The 24,313-nt window shown below is 58.8% G+C and overlaps 1 protein-coding gene across 4 annotated transcripts in view; it reads right to left on the minus strand.

Annotated features, from left to right (window-relative positions):
* Window positions 1-24,313, minus strand: part of Ptprn2 (protein tyrosine phosphatase receptor type N2) — a 594,518-nt gene that overhangs the window by 48,290 nt on the left and 521,915 nt on the right. For all 4 annotated transcript variants that reach the window (XM_069997165.1, XM_069997166.1, XM_069997163.1 and 1 more), the window contains 2 exons: window positions 6,714-6,861; window positions 976-1,049 (listed from right to left, as the gene is read on the minus strand). In XM_069997165.1, coding sequence (XP_069853266.1) covers window positions 976-1,049; window positions 6,714-6,861 — 222 coding nt within the window. The remainder of the gene's footprint in view (window positions 1-975; window positions 1,050-6,713; window positions 6,862-24,313) is intronic.

A 24,313-nucleotide genomic window follows, 5' to 3' on the forward strand; every position in this document is an offset into this window, starting at 1 on the left:
ACGCTGCCACACTAGTCTGGGAGTCCTCGTCCCCCGGCCCGTCCAGCACGCCAGGCCGGGAAGACGCCACAGGCCCCGTGGAGGACAGGCCGGACACCGCTCTTCCAGACCGCGCCCAGGCCGCCCCCGCCCCCAGCCGCGCCAGCTCGGGCCACAGCGTGTGAGACAGGCTTCGTGTGGCCTCTCTTCCCCGAGCAAAGGGGAGATCCACAGTGCTAGCATACACCGTCCCTAGTCCCGGGTTCCACTCAAGATCCACTCAGTCTTGTTTGGGGGTCCCACTGTCACCAGACCTCCAACAGCAGGCTCCACGCGCAGGGCATGCCCGCTGGAGGGGCAGGGGGTCCCACTGTCACCAGACCTCCAACAGCAGGCTCCACGCGCAGGGCATGCCCGCTGGAGGGGCAGGGGGTCCCACTGTCACCAGACCTCCAACAGCAGGCTCCACGCGCAGGGCATGCCCGCTGGAGGGGCAGGGGGTCCCACTGTCACCAGACCTCCAACAGCAGGCTCCACGCGCAGGGCATGCCCGCTGGAGGGGCAGGGGGTCCCACTGTCACCAGACCTCCAACAGCAGGCTCCACGCGCAGGGCATGCCCGCTGGAGGGGCAGGAAGCCGGGGGCAGCAGACGCCACCAGCCAGGACCCTCAGCGGCACTGAGGCCTCTCCATGCTCAGGCTCTCTTCACTGGCAGAGAAGCCACGGCAGGATCCAGGCCCAGGGACTTACGATGGGGCTGGCGTTGACCCCACCCCCCAGGGCCCAGGGACTTACGATGGGGCTGGCGTTGACCCCAGGGCCCAGGGACTTACGATGGGGCTGGCGTTGACCCCAGGGCCCAGGGACTTACAATGGGGCTGGCGTTGACCCCAGGGCCCAGGGACTTACGATGGGGCTGGCGTTGACCCCATCCCCCAGGGCCCAGGGACTTACGATGGGGCTGGCGTTGACCCCCCCAGGGCTCAGGGACTTACGATGGGGCTGGCGTTGATGTAGTCAGAACCGCTGAGGCTGTTCTCCGCTTTCAGCAGGATCCTGGAGTGGTCATCTGCAAGCAAGCCCAGAGCAGAGGGTCAGACCGGTGCTGCCATCACCCAGGGCCAGAGAGGCCTCCTCCCCCAGTGAAGACTGGGCCTCCTCCATCCGTGAGCCCGAGCCTCCTCCCCCAGCCAGGCCTGGGCCTCCTCTCCCACTGAGGACTGGGCCTCCCCCCTCAGCGAGGCCCGGGGCCTCCTCCCCCAGCCAGGCTTCCCTTCCCTCCCTGCTAGAAGGGAGGCAGCAATGGACGGCAGGGATGTACAACAAAGTGCGCAGCTGGCAGGAGTTAGATATTCAGATGCTTTTCTCTTACACAACCCTCGTGGAAGTTTTTGTCTTCGTGGTGTTTTATAAAGGGTTTGTTTTTAAGAATAGACGTATCTGTCAGCATACAGTAAAGGACGCAGACAAGAATACCAACAGACCACTGTCAAAAACATCCCGTTCTGTAGTGTAGATAAATGACTAAATCCCTGAAGTTACCAGAATTTAGTTTTAAAGGAGAGCAAGAAAATGTGGATGAAAGAACAGAGGGGGAGCGTGAGGAGACACGCCACCGCGGAAACGTGCCTCCACAGGCAAGTCACCCCACGGGGGCGCGGGCTGTGGCCTGCCGCGCTGGCGGGCATGGAGGCTGGGTCTTCCCGCCCGGGCCTCCTGCTTGCTGTGACCCTCTCTGCCTCACGTACAGGGACTTTCAAAGCCTGGCTTCAGCCGGAAGAGTTAGGGACGCGGGCGGACACGGGCAGACACGGGCGAGCGGGGAGGCGGCACGGGAAGGCACAGGGCCTTACTCTGTCCCCTGGTCCCTGCTCTAGGCCTCCCCTCAGAGCACACAGCACCACCCACACCACAGACAACAGAGACTCTGTGCCCCAGCCAGCCGCTGGGACTGCCCTAGAGCTGCACCAGGCCACCCCAGCTCCCCGTGTCTGCCCCTATAGAAGGCAGGAAGGAAGAAAGGGAGAGAGAAGGGAAGAGAAAGGAAAGAAGGAAGGGATGGATAGAAGGAGGGAAGGAAAGAGGAAGGAATGAAAGAAGGGGGGAAAGGAAGGAATGAAGAAAAGGAGGAAGAAGGAAGGAAAGAAGGAGGAAGGAAGAAAAGGAGGAAGAAGAAAAGAAGAAGGAGGAAGGAAGGAAGGAAGGAAGAAAAGGAGGAAGAAGAAAAGAAGGAAGGATGAAAGAAAGAAGGAAGGATAGGAGGAAGGAAGGAAGAAAAAAGGAAGTCTAGAAGGAGGAGGGAGAAAATAACAATAGCCTGTGAGCTACAGTCACCACAGCCTGTGAGCTACAGTCACCACAGCCTCTGAGCTACAGTCACCACAGCCTGTGAGCTACAGTCACCACAGCCTGTGAGCGACAGTCACCACAGCCTGTGAGCGACAGTCACCACAGCCTGTGAGCTACAGTCACCACAGCCTGTGAGCTACAGTCACCAGAGCCTCTGAGCTACAGTCACCAGAGCCTGTGAGCTACAGTCACCACAGCCTTGAGCTACAGTCACCACAGCCTGTGAGCTACAGTCACCACAGCCTGTGAGCTACAGTCACAACTGCACACTCAGGCTTTACCCCACCCATTCTCATCGCCTCCCGCTCCTGCAGACAGGAGCCCCACCAGCTCTCCCATCTGCAAATCCAGCGGCGGCCAGCTGTTGGTATACCCCACCCTCTGTCCTTCTCCTCGCGCTGCACCTTGTGTTTCTACTGGGCGGCCGGATGGCTCAGGGTTGTCTCCTGAGTCCTGGAGAGCTGGGTGGAGTCTTCGCCTCCTGTAGCCTACTGACCTTTGTCATAGGAAAGGATGGGTAGGATGTGTGTCTGGGGTAGGGTGCCACTGTGTTACACAGCTCAGTGAGGTGGTGAGGAATGGCTACCAGGGAGCTGGGTCCCACAAACACCAGACTTTGCCTCTGAGATCTCGTGTTTCTGCTCTGGGCCACAGGCCACAGCCGTGGTCATGATCAGAGCGGTGAGGTTGGTGTGGCCGCTGGTGAGCAGACTGTTCGTCCGCTGTCGGCAGTGCAGCTGGGCAGCAGCAGTGGGGAGAGGTGGATGGGGGAGGCGGGGCAGGGAGGGCGAGTCTGGCCCATGCTGTGGGGTGGGCTCCTCTCCTCCCGCAGCAGCTGGACACGGCCTGGCCAGGGCCGGCCCCACAGCAGATGTCAGCTCCTCACAGCTCTACAGAACACCAAGACACAACGCGTGCCTGTCTGCAAGGGAGCATGGCTTTGTTAGACACAAATGGGGGAAGGCAGAGGCTGTTTTCATATGAAAGGACTGACATGCCCGGCGGCGGCTCACACCTGTGATTCTAGCTACCCAGGAGGCTGCGATCTGAGGATTGCAGTTTGAAGCCAGCCCAGGAGGAAAGTCTGAGTCTCTTACCTCCAATGAACCACCAGACAAGCTGGAAGCAGCCTTGAGAGAAAAGGCCAGGGTGCAGGGCCCAGGCATGGAGTTCAAGCCCAGGCCCAGCACCACCACCAGGGAAGATGGATGGGTGTAAGCCTGAAATGCGACGGTGAGCCTTGGACAGAGCCACGCAGGGGAAGACAGTGCAGCCTTGGTGACTGGCAGGAAGGGTGGGGTGTGGCGAGCCTCGTCCCCTGGACGTGGAGGTGGCAGGGTAACACCAATGGCAGTTTTTTGGGGAGTCTGCATCGCTTCCAGCGACCTTGGGGTCCGCCCTTGCTGCCCCTGCGCTGGCGGCTCCCTTGGCCCGGGGATGGCTTGGAGCACGGGGCGGGGTGGGGTGCCGGCTGGAGATGGAGCTGGCGTTTAGCCTCATGCTTGACTTCACATGCTTGTTGGGCACTGGCCAGGCCTCCTGGGGTCTGGGGCCAGCCTGACCGGCTCAGCTCCCAGCCCTGGCCTGAGAGGGTGGCGACAAACCAGAGTGTGTGGGGAGAACGGGGGCCGGCGCGCCCTGCCGACGGTTCGCAGCCCCGCCTCAAAGACGAGCGAAAAGGACCTGTCAGGAAAGCCCAGGGGGAGGCTGCGGGGCCAGCGCTCCTGCCTGGCCTGGCCAGACCCCTCTATCACGGAGGGACGGCGGGGCTCAGCTCCTGACCAGGGCGGAGAGGCAGGGCGATGGCCCTACAGACACCGCTGGATGACGGTGGCCAGAACCCAGGAGTGAGCTGCAGAGGCACACTATGCCCTCAAGAAAGAGCACTTAGAGCTGGAGCCGGCACCCAGACCCGAAGCTTGCAGCGAGAGCCAGAACTGGATCCCACACCCGGAGCCTGCACCGAGACCCAGACCTGAGCCCGCACCGAGACCTGGAGCTCGCACCCAGACCCGTAGCCTGCACTGAGACCCAGGCCTGGAGCCTGTACCCAGACCCAGAACCAGACCCACATCCAAACCTGGAGCCCGCACCCAGACCCGTAGCCTGCCCCAGACCTGGAGCCCACACCCAGACCTGTAGCCTGCACTGAGACCCAGGCCTGGAGCCTGTACCCAGACCCAGAACCAGATCCACACCCAAACCTGGAGCCCGCACCCAGACCTGAAGCCCGCATCCAGACCCGTTCCTGCACTGAGACCCAGACCTGAAGCCTGCACCCAGACCCAGAACTGGACCTACACCCAGAGCCAGAGCCCGCATCCAGAGCCGGAGCCCGCACCCAGAGCCGAAGCCCGCACCCAGAGCCGGAGCCCGCACCGCACCCCCACCCAGAGCCGGAGCCTGCACCCAGAGCCGGAGCCCGCACCGCACCCGCACCCAGAGCCGGAGCCCGCACTGCACCCGCACCCAGAGCCGGAGCCCGCACCCAGAGCCGGAGCCTGCACTGCACCCGCACCCAGAGCCGGAGCCCGCACCCAGAGCCGGAGCCCGCACTGCGCCGCACCCCCTCGGGGTCCTTGGAGGCTCTGAAGGCCCCTCCGGAACTGCAGGCAGGTTGCTGTCACCTCTCTGCTGGCGTGAGGCCACAGATGCGCCCTGGTGCCCGCCCCGCATGTCTGTCTATATGCACGCATCTTTGGCTTTCTATTCGCTTGAGGTTGGTTTGCCTCTTACAGCCTTCTCTATCTCCATTTCTGTAATTATACCGAGCCCGGCCCCGTTTTTGTGCTGTTAAACAGCACGCCAGCAAGCATGGCGGTCTTTGGTCAGCATGCTTCTGAAGACCAGCCACACCCAGTTCCTCATCCCCGGCTCTGCCGGCAGTGGACGAGGCACAGAGCCCAGAGTCTGCAGCTGCAGACTCCCAGGAGACGCCACGGAGGGGCCACAGCCCACACTGGCCACAGGAGGGCCCAGACGTCAGGCGCAGCATTTGCCACCAAACCCAGGAGTGCAGGGCTACTGCTGCCCGCAGGAGACATCGCCAGCACCAACTGCGGAACACCTGAGGTCCCAAACTCCTCTCCCCTCCCAGAGCCGCCCCTCACGCCGCACCCCTCCCTCTGGACTCAACACCCCTCCCGTCCCCCACCACGCAAGGAAGAAGTCCTCAGAAACCTCAGGGGAGCAATCACAAAGTTCAACATGCAGCACTGGCTCCTGGTACGCATGGGTGGTGCTAAGCACTCTCGCTCCAAGGCAGTGTGCCAAGTGCAAAGGAGGGAGAGGTACAGGCCACACGGCAGCCACAGAACCACGTCCACAGGGCCTGTGTACCCAAAACCACATCCATGGAGCCTGTGAACACAGAACCACGTCCACGGGGCCTGTGCACACAGCAGCCACAGAACCATGTCCACGGGGCCTGTGCACCCAGCAGCCACAGAACCACGTCCACAGGGCCTGTGTACCCAAAACCACATCCATGGAGCCTGTGAACACAGAACCACATCCATGGGGCCTGTGCACACAGCAGCCACAGAACCATGTCCACGGGGCCTGTGCACACAGCAGCCACAGAACCCCCTCCACGGGGCCTGTGCACACAGCAGCCACAGAACCACGTCCACGGGGCCTGTGCACCCAAAACCACGTCCATGGAGCCTGTGAACACAGAACCACGTCCACGGGGCCTGTACACCCAGCAGCCACAGAACCACGTCCACGGGGCCTGTGCACCCAAAACCACGTCCATGGGGCCTGTGAACACAGAACCACGTCCACGGGGCCTGTGCACCCAAAACCATGTCCATGGGGCCTGTGAACACAGAACCATGTCCACGGGGCCTGTGCACCCAGCAGCCACAGAACCATGTCCACGGGGCCTGTGCACCCAAAACCACGTCCATGGAGCCTGTGAACACAGAACCACGTCCACGGGGCCTGTGTACACAGCAGCCACAGAACCATGTCCACGGGGCCTGTGCACCCAAAACCACGTCCATGGAGCCTGTGAACACAGAACCACGTCCACGGGGCCTGTGCACCCAAAACCACGTCCATGGGGCCTGTGAACACAGAACCATGTCCACGGGGCCTGTGCACCCAAAACCACGTCCATGGAGCCTGTGAAAACAGAACCCCCTCCACAGGGCCTGTGCACACAGCACCCACAGAACCACGTCCACGGGACCTGTGAACCCACCAGCCACAGAACGCAGCCATGGAGCCTGTGAACCCACCAGCCACACAACTGCATCCACAGGGCCTGTGCACCCTTGTTTCATGTCCCAAGGAGTCTGCCGGGTCTCCCTTCTTATGTGGGGACACCAGGCAGATATGTATAGATCTCCCTCTGCCGCCCGCACCGGCAGGTACTTACAAGTCAGCACGGCCAGCGACCGGTTCTTGGGCATGTTCTCCTCCCTCTGGGCCACGAGTGAGCTGTTGGGCTCTGCCTGGTAGGTGCACAGTGCCTCCCACTCCTGGTCCAGCCGATTCTTGTTCCTCAAGTGGTCCTCCATGTAGGCCTGGAAGAGGATACAGTCAGGACAGGCTGTGAGCTGGGAGACTGCTGGGACATAGCAATCCTCTCGGCTTTTCCTGGGCCTCCAGGTGGACTTGAGGTCCCTGTGTGGAGGCCAGGCTTGGGCACCAATCAAGAACTGAGTCATGAAGTCCATGCTACAGACAGGATGAACTACGTGGAAGGCTCAGTCACACTGAAGTAAGGAGGTTGGGTCTGGTCACATGGTGGATGGTAGGGTCTGGCATCTTGTCTTCCCGCTGGGGGAGGGAAACGCCACCACCTCCCAGGGGATGGGCGGGCCCGGATCCCTGGAGACAGGGGTGGGCTCCTGGCTGGTAGTTACTGAGTCTGTCAGCCCAGTGTCTGGGACTGGGAATTTCCGGTGGACCTGCCCCCTGTGCTGACCCTAGTGAGGACAGATCAGCACAGGCCTCATTGCGCCACGCCATGTGTCTCCATGTCCTGTGTCCTGTCTCCTGGCTCGTCTCGGATCATCATGGCGTCCCCGTTCAGCTCTCCATCGGAGCTGAGTTGGTTTGTTGGTTTTTTGTTCTTTCCTCTCTGGCCTTTCCTAAAAGGTGTATTTGGGGGCTGCAGGCCTTTGTAACAACAGGTTGCCTACAGCCTGCTAACTGTATAATAAAGACTCCAATGTTCTAATCATCCAGAATGTGGCTTCTGGGATAATTCACCTTCAACAGTGTCAGATCGTCAGATCCAGTGTGTGGACCTGGGGAGAAGGAGCATGGAGAGGCTGGGCTGGGCTTTGTATGTCCAGAGATGTGTAGGCCTGGACAGGGACCCCAGGGCAGAGCTGTGTGCGCAGTGGGGTGCAGAAGGGTGCAGTGGAGGTGCAGTGGAGGTGCAGTGAGCACAGTGAGCACAGTGAGGTACAGTGAGCACAGTGAGGTGCAGTGAGCACAGTGAGGTGCAGTGAGCACAGTGAGGTGCAGTGAGGTGCAGTGAGCACAGTGAGCAGTGAGCACAGTGAGCACAGTGAGGTGCAGTGAGCACAGTGAGCTGCAGTGAGCACAGTGAGGTGCAGTGAGCACAGTGAGCTGCAGTGAGGTGCAGTGAGCACAGTGAGGTGCAGTGAGCACAGTGAGCACAGTGAGGTGCAGTGAGCACAGTGAGCTGCAGTGAGCTGCAGTGAGCACAGTGAGGTGCAGTGAGCACAGTGAGGTGCAGTGAGCTGCAGTGAGCACAGTGAGGTGCAGTGAGCACAGTGAGGTGCAGTGAGCACAGTGAGGTGCAGTGAGGTGCAGTGAGCTGCAGTGAGCACAGTGAGGTGCAGTGAGGTGCAGTGAGCACAGTGAGCAGTGAGCACAGTGAGCACAGTGAGGTGCAGTGAGCATAGTGAGCACAGTGAGCTGCAGTGAGCTGCAGTGAGCACAGTGAGGTGCAGTGAGCACAGTGAGGTGCAGTGAGCTGCAGTGAGCTGCAGTGAGCACAGTGAGGTGCAGTGAGCACAGTGAGGTGCAGTGAGCACAGTGAGGTGCAGTGAGGTGCAGTGAGGTGCAGTGAGCACAGTGAGGTGCAGTGAGCACAGTGAGCACAGTGAGCTGCAGTGAGGTGCAGTGAGCACAGTGAGCACAGTGAGGTGCAGTGAGCACAGTGAGGTGCAGTGAGGTGCAGTGAGGTGCAGTGAGCACAGTGAGCACAGTGAGGTGCAGTGAGCACAGTGAGCACAGTGAGCTGCAGTGAGGTGCAGTGAGCACAGTGAGCACAGTGAGGTGCAGTGAGCACAGTGAGGTGCAGTGAGGTGCAGTGAGGTGCAGTGAGCACAGTGAGGTGCAGTGAGCACAGTGAGGTGCAGTGAGGTGCAGTGAGCACAGTGAGCACAGTGAGGTGCAGTGAGCAGAGTGAGCAGAGTGAGCTGCAGTGAGCAGAGTGAGCTGCAGTGAGCACAGTGAGGTGCAGTGAGGTGCAGTGAGCACAGTGAGCTGCAGTGAGATGCAGTGAGCACAGTGAGCGCAGTGAGGTGCAGTGAGCACAGTGAGCACAGTGAGCACAGTGAGGTGCAGTGAGCACAGTGAGGTGCAGTGAGCACAGTGGGGTGCAGTGAGTACAGTGAGCACAGTGAGCTGCAGTGAGCACAGTGAGCTGCAGTGAGCACAGTGGGGTGCAGTGGGCACAGTGGGGTGTGAGGAGGTGTGAAGTGTGAGGTGGTGAGGGGTGAGGAGGTATGAGGGGGTGTGAGGTGTGGGGGGTGAGGTGTTAGGAGGTGAGGTGTGAGCGGGTGAGGAGGTGTGAGGAGGTATGAGGTGGTGTGAGGAGGTGTGAGGTGTGAAGTGTGAGGTGGTGTGAGGGGGTGAGGTGTGAGTGTGAGGTGTGAAGTGTGAGGTGGTGTGAGGGGGTGAGGGGTGAGGAGGTGTGGGGGGTGTGAGGTGTGGGGGGTGAGGTGTGAGGAGGTGTGAGGAGGTATGAGGTGGTGTGAGGGGGGAGGGGGGAGGGGTGTCATGGCTGTAGGGGCGAGGGCAGCCCCTCTGCTCTGGGACCACAGGCAGAGCCACCATTCACGCGGGCAGGTCTGTAACGGGAGCCTGGCTCTCCCAGATGGGTGGCACTGTGGCACTGGCATGGTCTGTGAGCTAAGGTGCTGCTGGCGTGCACAAAACATGTGGAAACACACGTGCTGATGTTGCAGGACGTCATGGAGCTGGCCACCAGGACCGGGGGCCCCAGGGCCTGCGCCTGACCCTGGAGGGCTGTCCCCACCACCCCTGTCCACACAGCCCAGGGCCTGCGCCTGACCCTGGAGGGCTGTCCCCACCACCCGTGTCCACAGCCCAGGGCCTGTGCCTGACCCTCACAGGGCTGTCCCCACCACCCGTGTCCACAGCCCAGGGCCTGCGCCTGACCCTGGAGGGCTGTCCCCACCACCCGTGTCCACACAGAAGCTGTGTGCATGCCGTCAGCCCGGTCTCACGCTTCTGCTCTGGTTACACGGAGGCTGGGCAGCTCTGCACTCAGCCAGCAGAGCCAGGGAGCCAGGGCTGTGCCTGGGGCCGCACCCGCGCCTGACGGCCTCGATCGCCAAAGTCACCGCAGACAGAGCGGCCTCTGAACATTCCAGGCCACAGGCCAGAGTGGCCAGCTCAATGCCAGCTCCCAGAGGACCAGCCTGGCTGGGAAACCACCACCGAGTGTGATACACAGCCCCGTTTTCATGCGAGTCCACATAAGAGAGCAGAGTGTGTGTGTACACGTGTGCACACTGCTCCCAAACACGGGAAGGAGACCCTTGGACCATGTCTGTCTCCTCCAAGTTCCGACCAAGATCCCTGGTCCACCCTCAGAGGCTGGCTCTGCCCTCCTGGTCAGCCTCTGGCCAGAGCCTCAGTTCTTGTCTGGAAGGCTGTGGGGCCTAGCCGAGGTTGGGGGGCAGCATAGGTGGGGCACTGGGGTGACATCCTTGCTGTTACCGTGAGCTAGGGCTGCTGGAGAAGCCGGTGCCCGTGTCCACAACTGTGTCCCACGGCACATATCCACTCCCGCGGCATATCACGCCCACTCTGGTCACACCCACACCCCGGCAGCCTGAGCCGTCCACGAGAGCCCGTCCACTCTGGTCACAGCCCACACCCCGGCAGCCCGAGGACTGTCAAACGAGAGCCCGTCCACTCTGGTCACAGCCCCGGCAGCCCTCTGGCCTCTCCGGCACGGAGCCAGCAACCCTGCAGATGGCACGGGATGGAGTCAGGCCAGATACCGGTGGCCAGAGCTGGGCAGCGGAGCCCGCCCCTCCCCTTCCTTTGGAGCGGTCATCCGGCACAGACGATCTGTGTTTTCTTACCAAGGTTTTCCTAATAGGGAACACATTTCGGCCCAATGCACTACTTGTGTTTTTGTGAAGCGCTGCCTGGCGTGGCAAGCCAGGAGCTGGCCCCGTGGCTCCGGCCTGGCCTTCCGCCAGGAAACACCAGGGGCTCTGGACAGGCCGCATCCGCGGGATCCGCACCTCCTGAGAGCCGCAGCGCTGATGTCTGCGCGTTCCTCTGAAGCATGGCCGTGAAATCACACACTTGCCCGCATTTCTAAACTTACCGCCTAGACCCTAAATCCAGCCTCTGGGTCACAGGCTTGGGAGAGGAGGAGGGGGGGCGAATTTCTTATATTGTTATTACACCCCTCCAGGAGCCAAGTCATGCCCAGATAAACTTCACTGTACCAAAACAGGTAAGATGTTCTCCTGCCTGTGATTCCTTGTGAAGCCTGGGCTCTTGTCCTGTTCTAAGCAGCTTAATTTACCTGTATTTTTCCTTTTTAATTAGTGTGTGTGTGTGTGTGTGTGTGAGAGAGAGAGAGAGAGATACTGGCAATGAATCCAGCCTGTCCTGGTGCTCTGCTGCTTGAACCATGCCCTCAGCCCTTTTGTCTCCTGCTCCGTCTCTAAGGTGCCAGGTTGGTCTTGGGATCCTACTACTCTTTGAATGGCTGGAATTACAGGGGTGAGGCACTGTTACTATTCCGCATGACTGCTGCATGATGATTTTAATGAGCTGTGTGCGCTGCATTGGGTGATGTCATTTCTCTTGTGGTTTCTGGGTAAGCTGCGTCTCTCCCGTGACTGTGGGAAGCTGGACCTTTGCGGTACAATGATGTCGTCTGATCTGTAGGAGCAAACGCACAGTGCCACAGACAGCACTGGGCCGCTTTTCAAGGCAGACGAGCAGGCCCCAGAGCGGCCACGGCGGGCGGCAGAGCGCCGGCTCCGGGAGCCCTTCGCTCACTCACACATAAACACACAACAGTAAATAAAACTTAAAAATGGGAATCTCAACAGTCATTTCAAATGTGATACATGGGTGAGCTTGTAGTGAGGAGAATGGAGGATTTTTTTAGCTGACACTTTTTGTTACATAAACAGCACAGGTAGAAAAAACATTAGAAAAGAAGGTGAGGGGGCCGGAAGCACAGCGGATGTCAGCACAGAAGCCGGAGCAAACCCAGCCCCAGGCTGGGGAGGAAGAGGAGCTGCTGGCCCAACCCCCACCCGAGCTGACCCACGGCCAGGGCCGCGCCAGGCTGGAGCCCGGGTCACAGGCAGCCGTGTCCTGGCCCTGGCCTCCCCGCCTCTCTGCTCTCTGCGGTGAGCATACTGGTACTCACTCTGTTGTCTGCAGGGACACACCAAGCCCCGCGAATGCTCTGTGCGTAGATGGCTGGAGAGTTAATCGTATGAAACAGGCCTGGTGAGCGTCTAACTGCGGCCGGCCACAGGGCCTGGCGGGCATGGGGGTGCTGTCCGCTGCCCGCGTGCCTGCCGCTGCTCACACCACACGGAGAACGGCTTCGCTTCAAGGAAGCACTGGGACTCCTCCATGGCACATCCAGCGTTCCAGTCTCTGCTCCGGCTCCGGGCCATGAACAGAGTAGTTGTTGGACACAGAGCTCTGGCTGTAGCTGTGAGCAGAGTTGTTGGAGACAGCTCTGGCTCTGGCTGTGAGTAGAGGTGTTGGACATATTACGTAATACTGTGATACTGGGGTGTTGGAGGAGTGCACTCTCGCCCCCGGGGCTGGCCCAGGGCTGGAGGAGGGCACTCACACCTGCAGTGTGCAGAGCGGGGCAGGGGGTGTTTAAGCCTCGTGACTCCGCTCGGGACTTTCTATGCAATGGCTCTAGACTGCGGTGGGTCACGGGGAGCGGTGCCCTTGGCGCAGTGTGACACACTGTGGAGGTGCCTATGCCAGTGCGGTGAGGCTCCATTTCCGCCCACCCCTCCCTGCCTTCCTCTCCTGCTCGGCTGCTGGGGATTCTGCTGTGTGGAATCCACGGTGCCCGAGGCCCGGCTTCTCCCCCGGCGGGATCCAGGGCGTCATGGTGTCCTACAACCTCTGCTCACGTCCAACAAGTCTCCGTAGCACCTGCATCTCGCCGGCACGAGCCGCTCCACACTGCGCTTTTCCACTGTGGGCTCCAAGCTCTGTCTTCTTCCTCCAGCCTCTGCTCCCCTCCGCCCGCCTGGGCACCTGGCAGGCAGAGTGCCGCACAGCCGGTGCTCGGTGTTTGTTGAATGACTGCTGGTATCCTGGATGGTGCGGGAGGGGTCTGCGTTACAGCCTGGAACATTCTCACTGACTGGACACCACGTGCATTTCCCTCAATGCCTCTGCAACTCAGACGCATTTCCAGAGACGCACCGAGAGCTTGGGGTGTCTCAGCAGGCCGCTCCTCAGGCCTTCCTCCACCCTGGGGGAGTCGAGGGACTCTTCAAACTCTTGCCTGCTCCCCAGGCTCCGCGAGGGCCAAGCCTGAAAGTCGGGGAAGGTAGCCGTGGTGCACAAGGCTGGCTCTTCCCCGCACCTGGGTCAGCCTCAGCGTTCCCCAGGGCTCGCGCCGCTCTGGGGCTGCGGCTCCTGGCGGCTTCTCTCCTCACCCTGGGGCCTGGCGCGCCTGCGCCCTGCGGGCGGAAGGCCTCGCTGTGCACGGGACAGGCTGCCTGCTTTGGGGCCCGCCGCTGCCACCCTCCGTGGAGGGGCGGGGCTGGCGGATGGGGATGCTCCGGGGTGCTGCCCCAAGGCAACACTGATGAGATAAGGACAGGACGCCACCGCTGGGCTGGCAGGACGAGCCGAGCTGAGCCAGAGCCAGAGCTGGAGCTGGAGCTGGAGCCGGAGCCGGAGCTGGAGAGCTGGAGCCGGAGAGCTGGAGCCAGAGAGCTGGAGCTGGAGAGCCAGAGCCAGAGCTGGAGAGCCGGAGCCGGAGAGCTGGAGCCAGAGAGCTGGAGCCAGAGAGCTGGAGCTGGAGCTGGAGCCGGAGCCGGAGCTGGAGAGCCGGAGCCGGAGAGCTGGAGCCAGAGAGCTGGAGCCAGAGAGCCAGAGCCAGAGCCAGAGCCAGAGCTGGAGAGCCGGAGCCGGAGAGCTGGAGCCAGAGAGCTGGAGCCAGAGAGCCAGAGCCAGAGCCAGAGCTGGAGAGCCGGAGCCGGAGAGCTGGAGCCAGAGAGCTGGAGCCAGAGAGCCAGAGCCAGAGCCAGAGCCAGAGCTGGAGAGCCGGAGCCGGAGAGCTGGAGCCAGAGAGCTGGAGCTGGAGAGCCAGAGCCAGAGCCAGAGCCAGAGCCAGAGCTGGAGAGCCGGAGCCGGAGAGCTGGAGCCAGAGAGCTGGAGCCAGAGAGCCAGAGCTGGAGAGCCGGAGCCAGAGAGCTGGAGCCAGAGAGCTGGAGCTGGAGAGCCAGAGCCAGAGCCAGAGCCAGAGCTGGAGAGCCGGAGCCAGAGAGCTGGAGCCAGAGAGCTGGAGTCAGAGAGCCAGAGCCAGAGCCAGAGCTGGAGAGCCGGAGCCGGAGAGCTGGAGCCAGAGAGCTGGAGCTGGAGAGCCGGAGCCAGAGCCAGAGCCAGAGCCAGAGCTGGAGAGCCGGAGCCGGAGAGCTGGAGCCAGAGAGCTGGAGCCAGAGAGCCAGAGCTGGAGAGCCGGAGCCAGAGAGCTGGAGCCAGAGAGCTGGAGCTGGAGAGCCAGAGCCAGAGCCAGAGCCAGAGCCAGAGCTGGAGAGCCGGAGCCGGAGAGCTGGAGCCAGAGAGCTGGAGCCAGAGAGCCAGAGCTGGAGAGCCGGAGCCAGAGAGCTGGAGCCAGAGAGCCAGAGCTGGAGAGCCAGAGCCAGAGCCAGAGCCAGAGCTGGAGAGCCGGAGCCGGAGAGCCGGAGCCAGAGAGCTGGAGCTGGAGAGCCAGAGCCAGAGCCAGAGCTGGAGAGCCGGAGCCGGAGAGCCGGAGCCAGAGAGCTGGAGCCAGAGAGCCAGAGCCAGAGCCAGAGCTGGAGAGCCGGAGCTGGAGAGCTGGAGCCAGAGAGCTGGAGCCAGAGAGCTGGAGAGCTGGAGCCAGAGCTGGAGCCAGAGCCGGAGCCAGAGCCAGGGGCCCAGGTGAGCTCCAGAGGCTCCCTGCAGAGGAGCTGGGCCCTGTGGCTTCCTCTGAAAAGCGTGTGATGCTGGAGTGGTGGCTGCCCTTGGTCTCAGCGAGACTCGGGCCATCGCTCATCCGTGGACTCGCTCTCTCACTCCGCCCAGGAGATGGTGGCCGGGAGACCGGCATGGTGTTCCGGTGGCTTTGATAGCACCAACAGAGCCCAGTGACAGCCGGCTCCTGACAGGCCTCCATTCTGGTGGCCAGGTTTGAATTCAGGACCTTGCACTTCTGCTTGGATGTCTGGCTCATGGTTGGTGCTCTACCACTTGAGTCACACCTCTAGTCTGACATTTTGCTGGTTGCTTGGAGGTAGAGTCCTGCTGACTTTTCTTCCCTGGACTAGCACCAAACCTCGTAGGCCTCAGCCTCCTGAGTAGTTAGTTTACAGGCAGAGCCGCTGGCGCCCGGCAGCAGCCCAAGTATTTTCTGTGTGGTTTTATGGTCAAACACTTTGAGGGTGGGTGACGTCTGGAGTGAGCGCTTCCGACGCCGCATCCCGACGGGACTCAGAGCAGGGGCACGCCTGCCACACCAGAGCCCTCAGAGGAGCCGCTGCTGAAGGGAGGGAGCGCCAAGAAACCGGCAAGGAGGTGTGTCTGGGTCTGGAAAGAGCTGACGTTCCGTGCAGAATGGCCGCAGGGCTGCATTTCTAAGGAACGTTCTGAGGGACAGCAGGGGACACGCACAGCGCACACGCTGTGCCCTGCGCAGTGTGCACAGGCGCACACTTAGGAGAGGGTGTGGCAGCGCACGCCTGTGATGGCTGCACCCGGCCAGCCTCGGGCCAGAGCATCAGCCTGGGAGCAGCTGGGCTGTGTGGTGAGACTCCGTCTTCAGAAACCGGGCTCCATTTGGTACGGCTTTTCGGGGGGCCGGGGGGCTCTGCCCACACCCGCTGCGCGGGGTTCTCGGGAAGCAAGCGCCCCTCTGCCAACGCAAAGGTGAATTTAGAAAGCTGGTTCCGAGGATGCAATTAGCACTAGAAAGTTCCGCCGAGCCCTTTCTTTGCCAGCGCAGGCGTCCTTTAATTCCCTCAGACCTTTTGTGAGAGGGAAGAATCTGCTCCATTTACATTTCCTTCCCCCTGACAACGGGGCTTCACCTCCAGGCTCCTGCGGCTGAAAACAAGGAGCCGGGTGCCCGGTGCGGCGGGAATGAGGGTTAAAAATAAACAACAAAACCCCAACACTGCCCCTTGTCTCCATGAACATGCGAAAGGTGAATATTTATGGCGAATGCCTGAGTTCCTAACTTAAGACATTTGAAGTCCAAGCAAGAATATGAAAAGATCAAAGGAGAAGTCAGACGAGGTCGATCGTCTTCGCTAGAGCACAGAGACTCGGGGAACTGCTTGGTTAGTAAAGGTATTTTGCTGCATCTGGCATATTTTAAATATTATTTATTAATATTATGCGGCAGGCTTGTTAAAATGTTTGAAATTAGAAATTTAAAGTAGGATAAGCTCCAAGAAGGACAGACACGGATAAATAATCCGAGGATATTTATTATTTTCTTAGGCTGGGAAAGATGAGCAGGAAGCAGAGCCGTGGACCACACAACCGTATTCACAGAGCCGTGGGGCTGCTGAAGAGACGGAGCTCAGAGGAGCAGTGCGGGCAGGGAGGCCGCGCTGTCCAGCCTGCTCCTTTGACCCGCCCCCGCCCACGCCACGGCAGGGCTGCACCGCGCACGCCCTGTGAGCCCACGCCACCTGAAAACACACAGCCATGCACAGCCAGCACAGCAGACAGCACAGCACAGCACAGCACACAGCACACAGACAGAATTCTGGGCCCCTGGGAGGCAGCCTGAGGAAGAGGAACAGGACCAAAGGAACTCGGAAGAAAAATGGCATCTGCTTGTGGGCAACCTTTGGTTCTTTTTCAGGATGAGTGTTCTACAGGTGTGTGAAGTAGGGAGGGGCATGGGCAAAGCCCTGGACTGGCTCACAGAAGGCGGGCACGGGGGCCTGAGCCTGCTTTCCCAGGACCCGAGAGCCAGTGCCGTTTCCCAGCTCTTCTCGGCACGCATTCTGCTCTGAGGCCCACGGGCTCGGTGGTGACCTTGGGGAGTGGTTCACAATGTCACCTTCATGTGGCTGAGAAAGGTGACTCCCCTTCCTCATGCTGCAGCCAATCAGATTGCAGAGGGAGGGAAAAAGTCCCACAATTCCCGCAGTACCTGGGCTTTCTATGAACAATGGGGAGAAAACACAGTCCAAAGGGGAAATATGAAGCAGATATGTACTGGTTTTGAGTCCATGAACAGTGTTAGTCACCAGCGGCTCCAATCTATAGTCCTAGATACTCAGAGAGTTGCAGTTCGGAGCCAGTCCAGGCAGAAAACTCCACCTCCAACATAACCAACAAAAAAGACTGGAGGTTTGGCTCAGGTGGTAGAGAACTAGCCAAGCAGGCAAGCAGAACAAGTAGGAATCCTGAGTTCAAGCCCCAATACCACTGTCCCCCAGCACCAAAACAACACCTCCCAAATGGTACCTGGAAAATAAAATAAAATACCTGCAAGAATTAAGAACTTCCCTCCCAGGCCCTCCAAATGAAGCTCAAGACTGGGGCCTCTGGTGAATGACCACCAGGAAGGGACCGGCTCCTGGCTGGCCTGGCCCACACCTCTCACGAGCTCTGCAGGCTAGCTCTGCAGGAGAGCAGCTAGGACAGGGGCCTGGCTGAATCTCGATGGTGTAGGAATCAGCTGACTGGATGTTTAATTAATCTATTTTTAATTACTGTAGAATGTCTGCGTCTCATATTGCAAATCTAGAAAAACAAGTCCAGAACGGCCAAAAGTTACATCTATAAAAGAGTTCTTCCTGCCCAAATGACCCGCGGGAGATTCCTTGAAATCCGAATGACCTACGAGCCTCTGGGTGGTGTTTTTTGTTGGTGTGGGTGAAGTGCTGGGGATGGACCCCAGGGCCGGGGGCATGTCCTCCCATGCGGCACCGTCCTGGGCTCCGCAGGCTGAGGGACGTCCCCGCCCCGTCAGCTGGTGACCTGCACTGGCCTTTATGTCACAGATTTATAGACCGCTGCAAGCACGCTGTTACCAAGTCGGAAAGTCATTAGCAAATATACTCCCTCCTAGAAATGTCCTAATGAATAAGCCTCAGAGAAAGAGCAAATCTTATCAATAAGGGAAGGCTTGTTCTTGTGCCGGGCGAGCCTGTGTTTGGCTAGGGTTCTGTGGACGGACAGAAGAGGAGGCTTGCTCCGGCTCGGGCTCACTGGCTCGGGCTCGGCTGCTGGTGAGGGAGGCACCCAGCGGCCCCCCCCCCCCCCGCAGGAAGAGGAGGGGGAGGGGACTCTGCTCCCTGACACCACTTTGCATGTTCAGGCTGTCATTCTCAGAGAGCTCAGAGTTTTAAATGCACAATTTTAGAAATCTTATTATCTTATTTAACATTTAAAAATTAAGGTTATATGAACCTTGGTAAAACACAAAGATGAGTTCTTATATAAGAATGGAAAATAATTGAGGGAATCCAGCCACATTTTCCATAAATGTGCACCTATTAATATTTAAATTCAGGGCACAGAGGTTTTCCGACAGGCTGAGAAGCCCGGCTGCTGTTTCCACTCAAGGGGAGATTTAGGAGTGGGTTCTTCTAGCTCCTGCCACCTGGTGGGAGCTGACATTTCGATTCAACTAGATCCGCTCTGCACACCCTGAGCCAGGCTGCCAAAGTTCCGGCCAGCAGCCAGCCAAGGCCATGCGAATCAGGGAAGGGGACAGGGGAGGAATCGTGAGATGACATCAGACAGAGACAGGACAGGGATGGGGAGGGGAGGAAGAGGGGAGGGGCTGGGCTGGGGAGAGGAGGGGAGGGACGGGGAGGAGGAGGGGCTGGGGAGGGGCTGGGAGGACCACTCCAGGGGTCCAGGGCTGACTCTGAGTTCCTTGCTAAAGACAGAAGCAGCCTGGAAAAGCTTCCAGAGAGGGTGATGGCTGGAGGAAAGGCAGAGGGGTGCAGAGGGAGCCCAGGCCTGGCCGCTTGGGAGTTTGGCCTGCCATGATCCTAAGAGCAAGGGGAGGGGGGCTGGGAAGGTAGCTCAGTGGTAGAGCACTTGTCTTGTATGCATGAGGCCTGGGTTCCATTCCTCAGCACCACATGACCAGAAAAAGCCAGAAGTTGCACTGTGGCTCAAGTGGTAGAGCGCTAGCCTTGAGCTGAAGAGCTGAGGGACAGCACCCAGGCCCAGAGTTCAGGCCCCAGGACCAACCAACCACCACCAACAACAACAAAAAAGAGCAGGAGGAGCAAGGGGAAGATGCATGGAGGCTGAGAGATGGAGATGGAGGTGGAGATGGAGATGGAGATGGAGGAGATGGAGATGGAGATGGAGGAGATGGAGATGGAGATGGAGGAGATGGAGATGGAGGAGATGGAGATGGAGATGGAGATGGAGGTGGAGATGGAGGTGGAGATGGAGGTGGAGATGGAGATGGAGGAGAGGGAGATGGAGATGGAGATGGAGGTGGAGGTGGAGATGGAGGTGGAGATGGAGGAGATGGAGATGGAGATGGAGGTGGAGATGGAGGAGATGGAGATGGAGGAGATGGAGATGGAGGTGGAGATGGAGATGGAGGAGATGGAGGTGGAGGTGGAGATGGAGGAGATGGAGATGGAGGTGGAGATGGAGATGGAGATGGAGATGGAGGAGATGGAGATGGAGATGGAGGTGGAGGTGGAGATGGAGATGGAGGAGATGGAGATGGAGGTGGAGATGGAGATGGAGGAGATGGAGATGGAGGTGGAGATGGAGATGGAGGAGATGGAGATGGAGGTGGAGATGGAGGAGATGGAGATGGAGATGGAGGAGATGGAGGTGGAGATGGAGGAGATGGAGATGGAGGAGATGGAGATGGAGATGGAGGCAGTGCGGGTGAGGCTGGCGGGCTTTCCCAAGTGGGTGAATGAGGGTTTGGTTGATTTAATCATCCAACACGTCTTCCCTGTGCTCCAAAAGTTTCTGCGACCCTTCAAGTTCCATGCAGTACCCAACGGCAGCAAGGAACAATGTCTGTGATTCAGCCTAAGGAACTCGGCCTTAATTTACCCAAAGTCGGAACAACGTTACCAACGCCCTGGATCCTTCTAAGACCATCTTTTGTCACGTGGAAAACACGCAGACCTCAGAGCTCTGAGCAGCCAGCCTTCTCGGCCGCTGCCGCCGAAGGCAAAGCGACAGCGAAGGCCCAACAGTTCAAAATGGGAAGACAGTGCAGCAGCGAGAAATACACTACCCACCAATGAAGCAATCCTGACATACAGACTGAGGCGTGCACCTCGCGCTCACACACACATGTGCACAGCGACGCGGCCACGCCTGGCAGCCACTCAGCCCCGGGGAGCACACCGCACACCGGGAGGCGAACGCTCATCACGCGCGACCCGGGCTCCCACGATAAACGGCAATGCAAAATGTCCTATGAAAGATTCATACGCTGGAGCAGACCAAGGGGCGCCGGCTCGAGAGAACACAGCGAGGGCGAGGCCAAAGATGTGCCAGGTCTCGAGAAAACAAGAACTTGTAGGAAACTGGAATTACACATGCGTACCACACCTCGCCACCTACCATCCCCCGGCCACCGTGTGCCAGGGGGCTAGAGCGTTCCAAGCAACCCAGCAAAGGCCCAGGTCAGCAACAAGACAGAGTGTCTCCCTAGCAGGATCCGAACCCCAGCACATGACAGACTTGCCGAAGGCAGACTGGAGCCATAGGTGGCTCGTGTCTGGGGGCCTCTCCCCCTCGGGAACCCTACTTGTGGGGGTCCCTCCCTTCAGGGACCCCCGCTTCCCCCGTCTCCCAGAATCTCGCTAACTCAGAGCCCCAGCGTGGACCGAGGTGCTCATGTGTGTGAGAAACAGACTCGCGGGTGGGGTACAATGAGTGACCACACACCACCAGCTATCGGCTATGCGTGGACCAGCCACAGACGCCGGTGGAAACTAATGATTTGAAAAGTATTGTTTACTATGTATTAGCTATACTCAAGTGGGCCATCAAAGGGGATAAGACAGAGTGTTGTGATATTAAACAATTAAAGATGTATTTATTTCTTTCAGATCATTCTTAAGTGTTTAAGGGTTTTCTCAGCCTGCGCTCTCTTCTCTGGTTGGCTTGAAGCCTCACCCAGCCGGGCTGTGTGGGAACATTACATAATCCATTCACAGAATGCACAAGCAGCCCCGGACTCCATAAAATATTCATTCACTTTCAAAAACATTGGCACCCTGCTGTCAGGTGTAGACAAATTCATATGGAACATCAAAAAGATGGCGGAGGAGACGTTTCCTTTCCACAGAAACACTTTATTCAAAATTATTTTCATAAGAAAGATTAACAATTTCAACACTCGCTGCTAATCCCTTTCATTTAGAGCTCCGCTGATAAAAGTCTTTGCTTGTCATTCAAATAGTAAGTAATAATTATAGATTCGAGGCCTCCATCCCGGGCTTCATTAATGGCAAATTGTATGGAAGTGTGCAGCCTAAGTCAGCTTTGATACATCTCAAAATGCAATTTCCATGGCTTCCCCTGGCTATGTACAATTAATTACACAGTTAATAAGGGAAACATGTTAATGGAAGGAACATTACTTACCCAGACCACCTGCCTTCCCAAATATCTTTTCTGTGCTTCTCCTCTGCTTGCAGTTTTGTTCTGCAGACAGTTGAATTAAAAATGAAAACAAGTGGCAGTGGGTGATTTTCAATAGCCGTCTGTAGCTACTTCAACAAGACAAGTCTGAAGAACGCTTAATTCCTTTCAGGATATCTCTAATGATGTCTGCCTTTGAAAGTTCCAACTATCTGCCCATGGAATCTTGAATCTCTGAAATAGCTATTTATAAGACAAATAATTACTATTTAGGTTCCTTATTTCTACCAATTATATAGATATCTCCAAAGATGAGTAGGAAACAATGAAAAATCTACAAGAAATAACATGGATGACTGAGAGACGAATCTTAGTTATTATAAGCAGATTAAAGTCCCCTAATTCTCTTCTTGTCCTCTCAAACCTCTCCTCTTAGTGACAATTAAATTCGCTCCTTCCCTTTGGATAATCGGAGTCTGACCGCAGATAGTTTGACACAGAAACTGCGTAGGCTACAAAGAAAGCAAATATCTTGAGACACAGAGGAAGAATGGAAATCTGAAATGCAGAATACAGAACAGAGGCCTGGGCCAGCACGGGATTACTAGCATTCCTTAGAGCCTACTTGCACAATGTGAAAGCCTTTATTTGCAAATGTGTGTTTTATAAAACACCCTTGTTTATCTAAATCAGTATATACTCCTTATTAAATAAGAAAACATGAGTTTGATTACAGCCTAGGCCAGGTCTTTTTGACTTATGAAATGTACTTTAAGCTTGGAATTATTCAAAAATCCCATTAATGTTATAAAATTCAGTTATAAACCACCCTTGCCCTCCCAAGAGTTAATGGGGGAGGAATGAGAGGTAAAAGTACCCACTCGTGAAAATGCGATTCTAAGCCAGCCAGGCCCTGAGAGATCCGCTACCATGATCATACACTCCTGAGGAAAGCGTGTCCCCAGACCACGTGACATGGCCGTGCCCTACGGCGGGGGTGGCATGGGGCACTGTCCAGGGGGACAGAGCTGGGGGGGGACACAGGCAATGCTGGCCACTTTAAGAGCCTTCTCCCCAGCTTCGGAGCTGTACCCCACCTCACGCCAACGTGATGGGCACCTAGAAAATTCCATTGTCCAGGCCCAGTCCATGTCCCAGAAGCAGACGCCCTCCCAGATCCAGCAACTCCACCACGCTGCTACCAGCAGAAAGCCCAGAGGAGACATTTCCGCTCCACCGTGAGGGCTGTGTGTTAGAACGGGAATCTTGGGAGGAGGGAGGAGGAGGGGTTGCCTAGCAACGCACAGCAGCTCTTGGGTTACAAAGTAGCAGGCTTTTCTTAGCAACAGCCTTTTATATTCTGTGCCTGCGATGCAGTCATTACTGTTTTCTGATGAAGTTTTTAGGAAGAATAAAGGGCTTCGGCGAGAGCAGGGAAGATGGCCCAGGGTGGCAGCAGGCAGGAATTCAGCCTCTTCCAGCAGATACGCCGGGAGATGACACCTGAAAAGACTTGCAGAAATTCTCAACGTGTTCACTCAAAGAATGTTTTGATTTTTACCTTCCTAAAGCTAACAGGATGTACGCTCACGAAGCAAATGCAGCAAAAAGGAAACAGAGGCCCCGGGGACGCAGACCCCCTCCAGACACAAGACGCTGCCAGCTCAGCCACCACGCAGCTGAGAGGGTGAGGGCTGAAGGGTCCGGCTGCCCGGCCCGGCCTGGGGCAGCAGAGCTCGCTCCTCATCAGCTGCTTTGAAACAAGGGACCCGAAGCACAAAGGGTGTTTGTCAACAAGAAGTCCTAAGGGCGGGGCAGTGCCTGTGCCGTGACCCGCCGGAGGCAGGGCAAATGGGCTCAGAGTCAGGCTGGCGAGGTTAGCAAGCCCTGCCTGGAGAGCACCGCGGCCTGTGCCTCTGAGGCCAAGGGCAAAACAAACAAGCCAAGAGTACGAAGGTGTGAATCAGATAGAACAGGGCCTGCATCACAAGTGTGGGGCTCAGACAGACCGACAGACGGACAGACAGACACACACACACTTTTCACTTCATAGAGTGAACACTCAAGAGTGAAGGCCACTGTAGATTTCTGGTCTTTTTCCAGCTCCATGCCTCCTGTCTGTGGGCCGCACAGAGCAGCGGACGGGCTCCTGGGGGGAGGGCTGGGAGGCTGGGCTCGCAGGTGGACAGGCTCTGGGGGGGGGAGGCTGGGCTCGCAGGTGGACAGGCGGGGGGGGGGAGGCTGGGCTCGCAGGTGGACAGGCTCTCGGGGGGGGGGGAAGGCTGGGAGGCTGGGCTCGCAGGTGGACAGGCGGGGGGGGAGGCTGGGCTCACAGGTGGACAGGCGGGGGGGGAGGCTGGGCTCGCAGGTGGACAGGCAGGGGGGGAGGCTGGGCTCACAGGTGGACAGGCTCTCGGGGGGGGGAGGCTGGGCTCGCAGGTGGACAGGCTCTGGGGGGGAGGCTGGGCTCGCAGGTGGACAGGCGGGGGGGGAGGCTGGGCTCGCAGGTGGACAGGCGGGGGGGGGAGGCTGGGCTCGCAGGTGGACAGGCGGGGGGGGAGGCTGGGCTCGCAGGTGGACAGGGTCTGGGGGGGGGAGGCTGGGCTCGCAGGTGGACAGGCGGGGGGGGAGGCTGGGCTCGCAGGTGGACAGGCTCTGGGGGGGGGAGGCTGGGCTCACAGGTGGACAGGCTCTGGGGGGGGGGAGGCTGGGAGGCTGGGCTCACAGGTGGACAGGCTCTCCTGGCGCGGGGGGGAGGCTGGGAGGCTGGGCTCGCAGGTGGACAGGCTCTCGGGGGGCTCTCCGGGGCAGTGGGCTGGGCTCGCAGGTGTCCTCCGGGCTCGGTCTCTGGCCTACCCTCTGGACAGCTGCCTTCCTCGCCACACAGGCAGACATTGAGGCTGCCCGGGCCGCAGCCACAAGCCCCGGGCCTGG

The sequence above is a fragment of the Dipodomys merriami genome, unplaced genomic scaffold (assembly GCF_024711535.1).
Source record: "Dipodomys merriami isolate MVZ:Mamm:240054 unplaced genomic scaffold, mDipMer1.0.p SCAF_5, whole genome shotgun sequence".
Taxonomy (NCBI): domain Eukaryota; kingdom Metazoa; phylum Chordata; class Mammalia; order Rodentia; family Heteromyidae; genus Dipodomys; species Dipodomys merriami.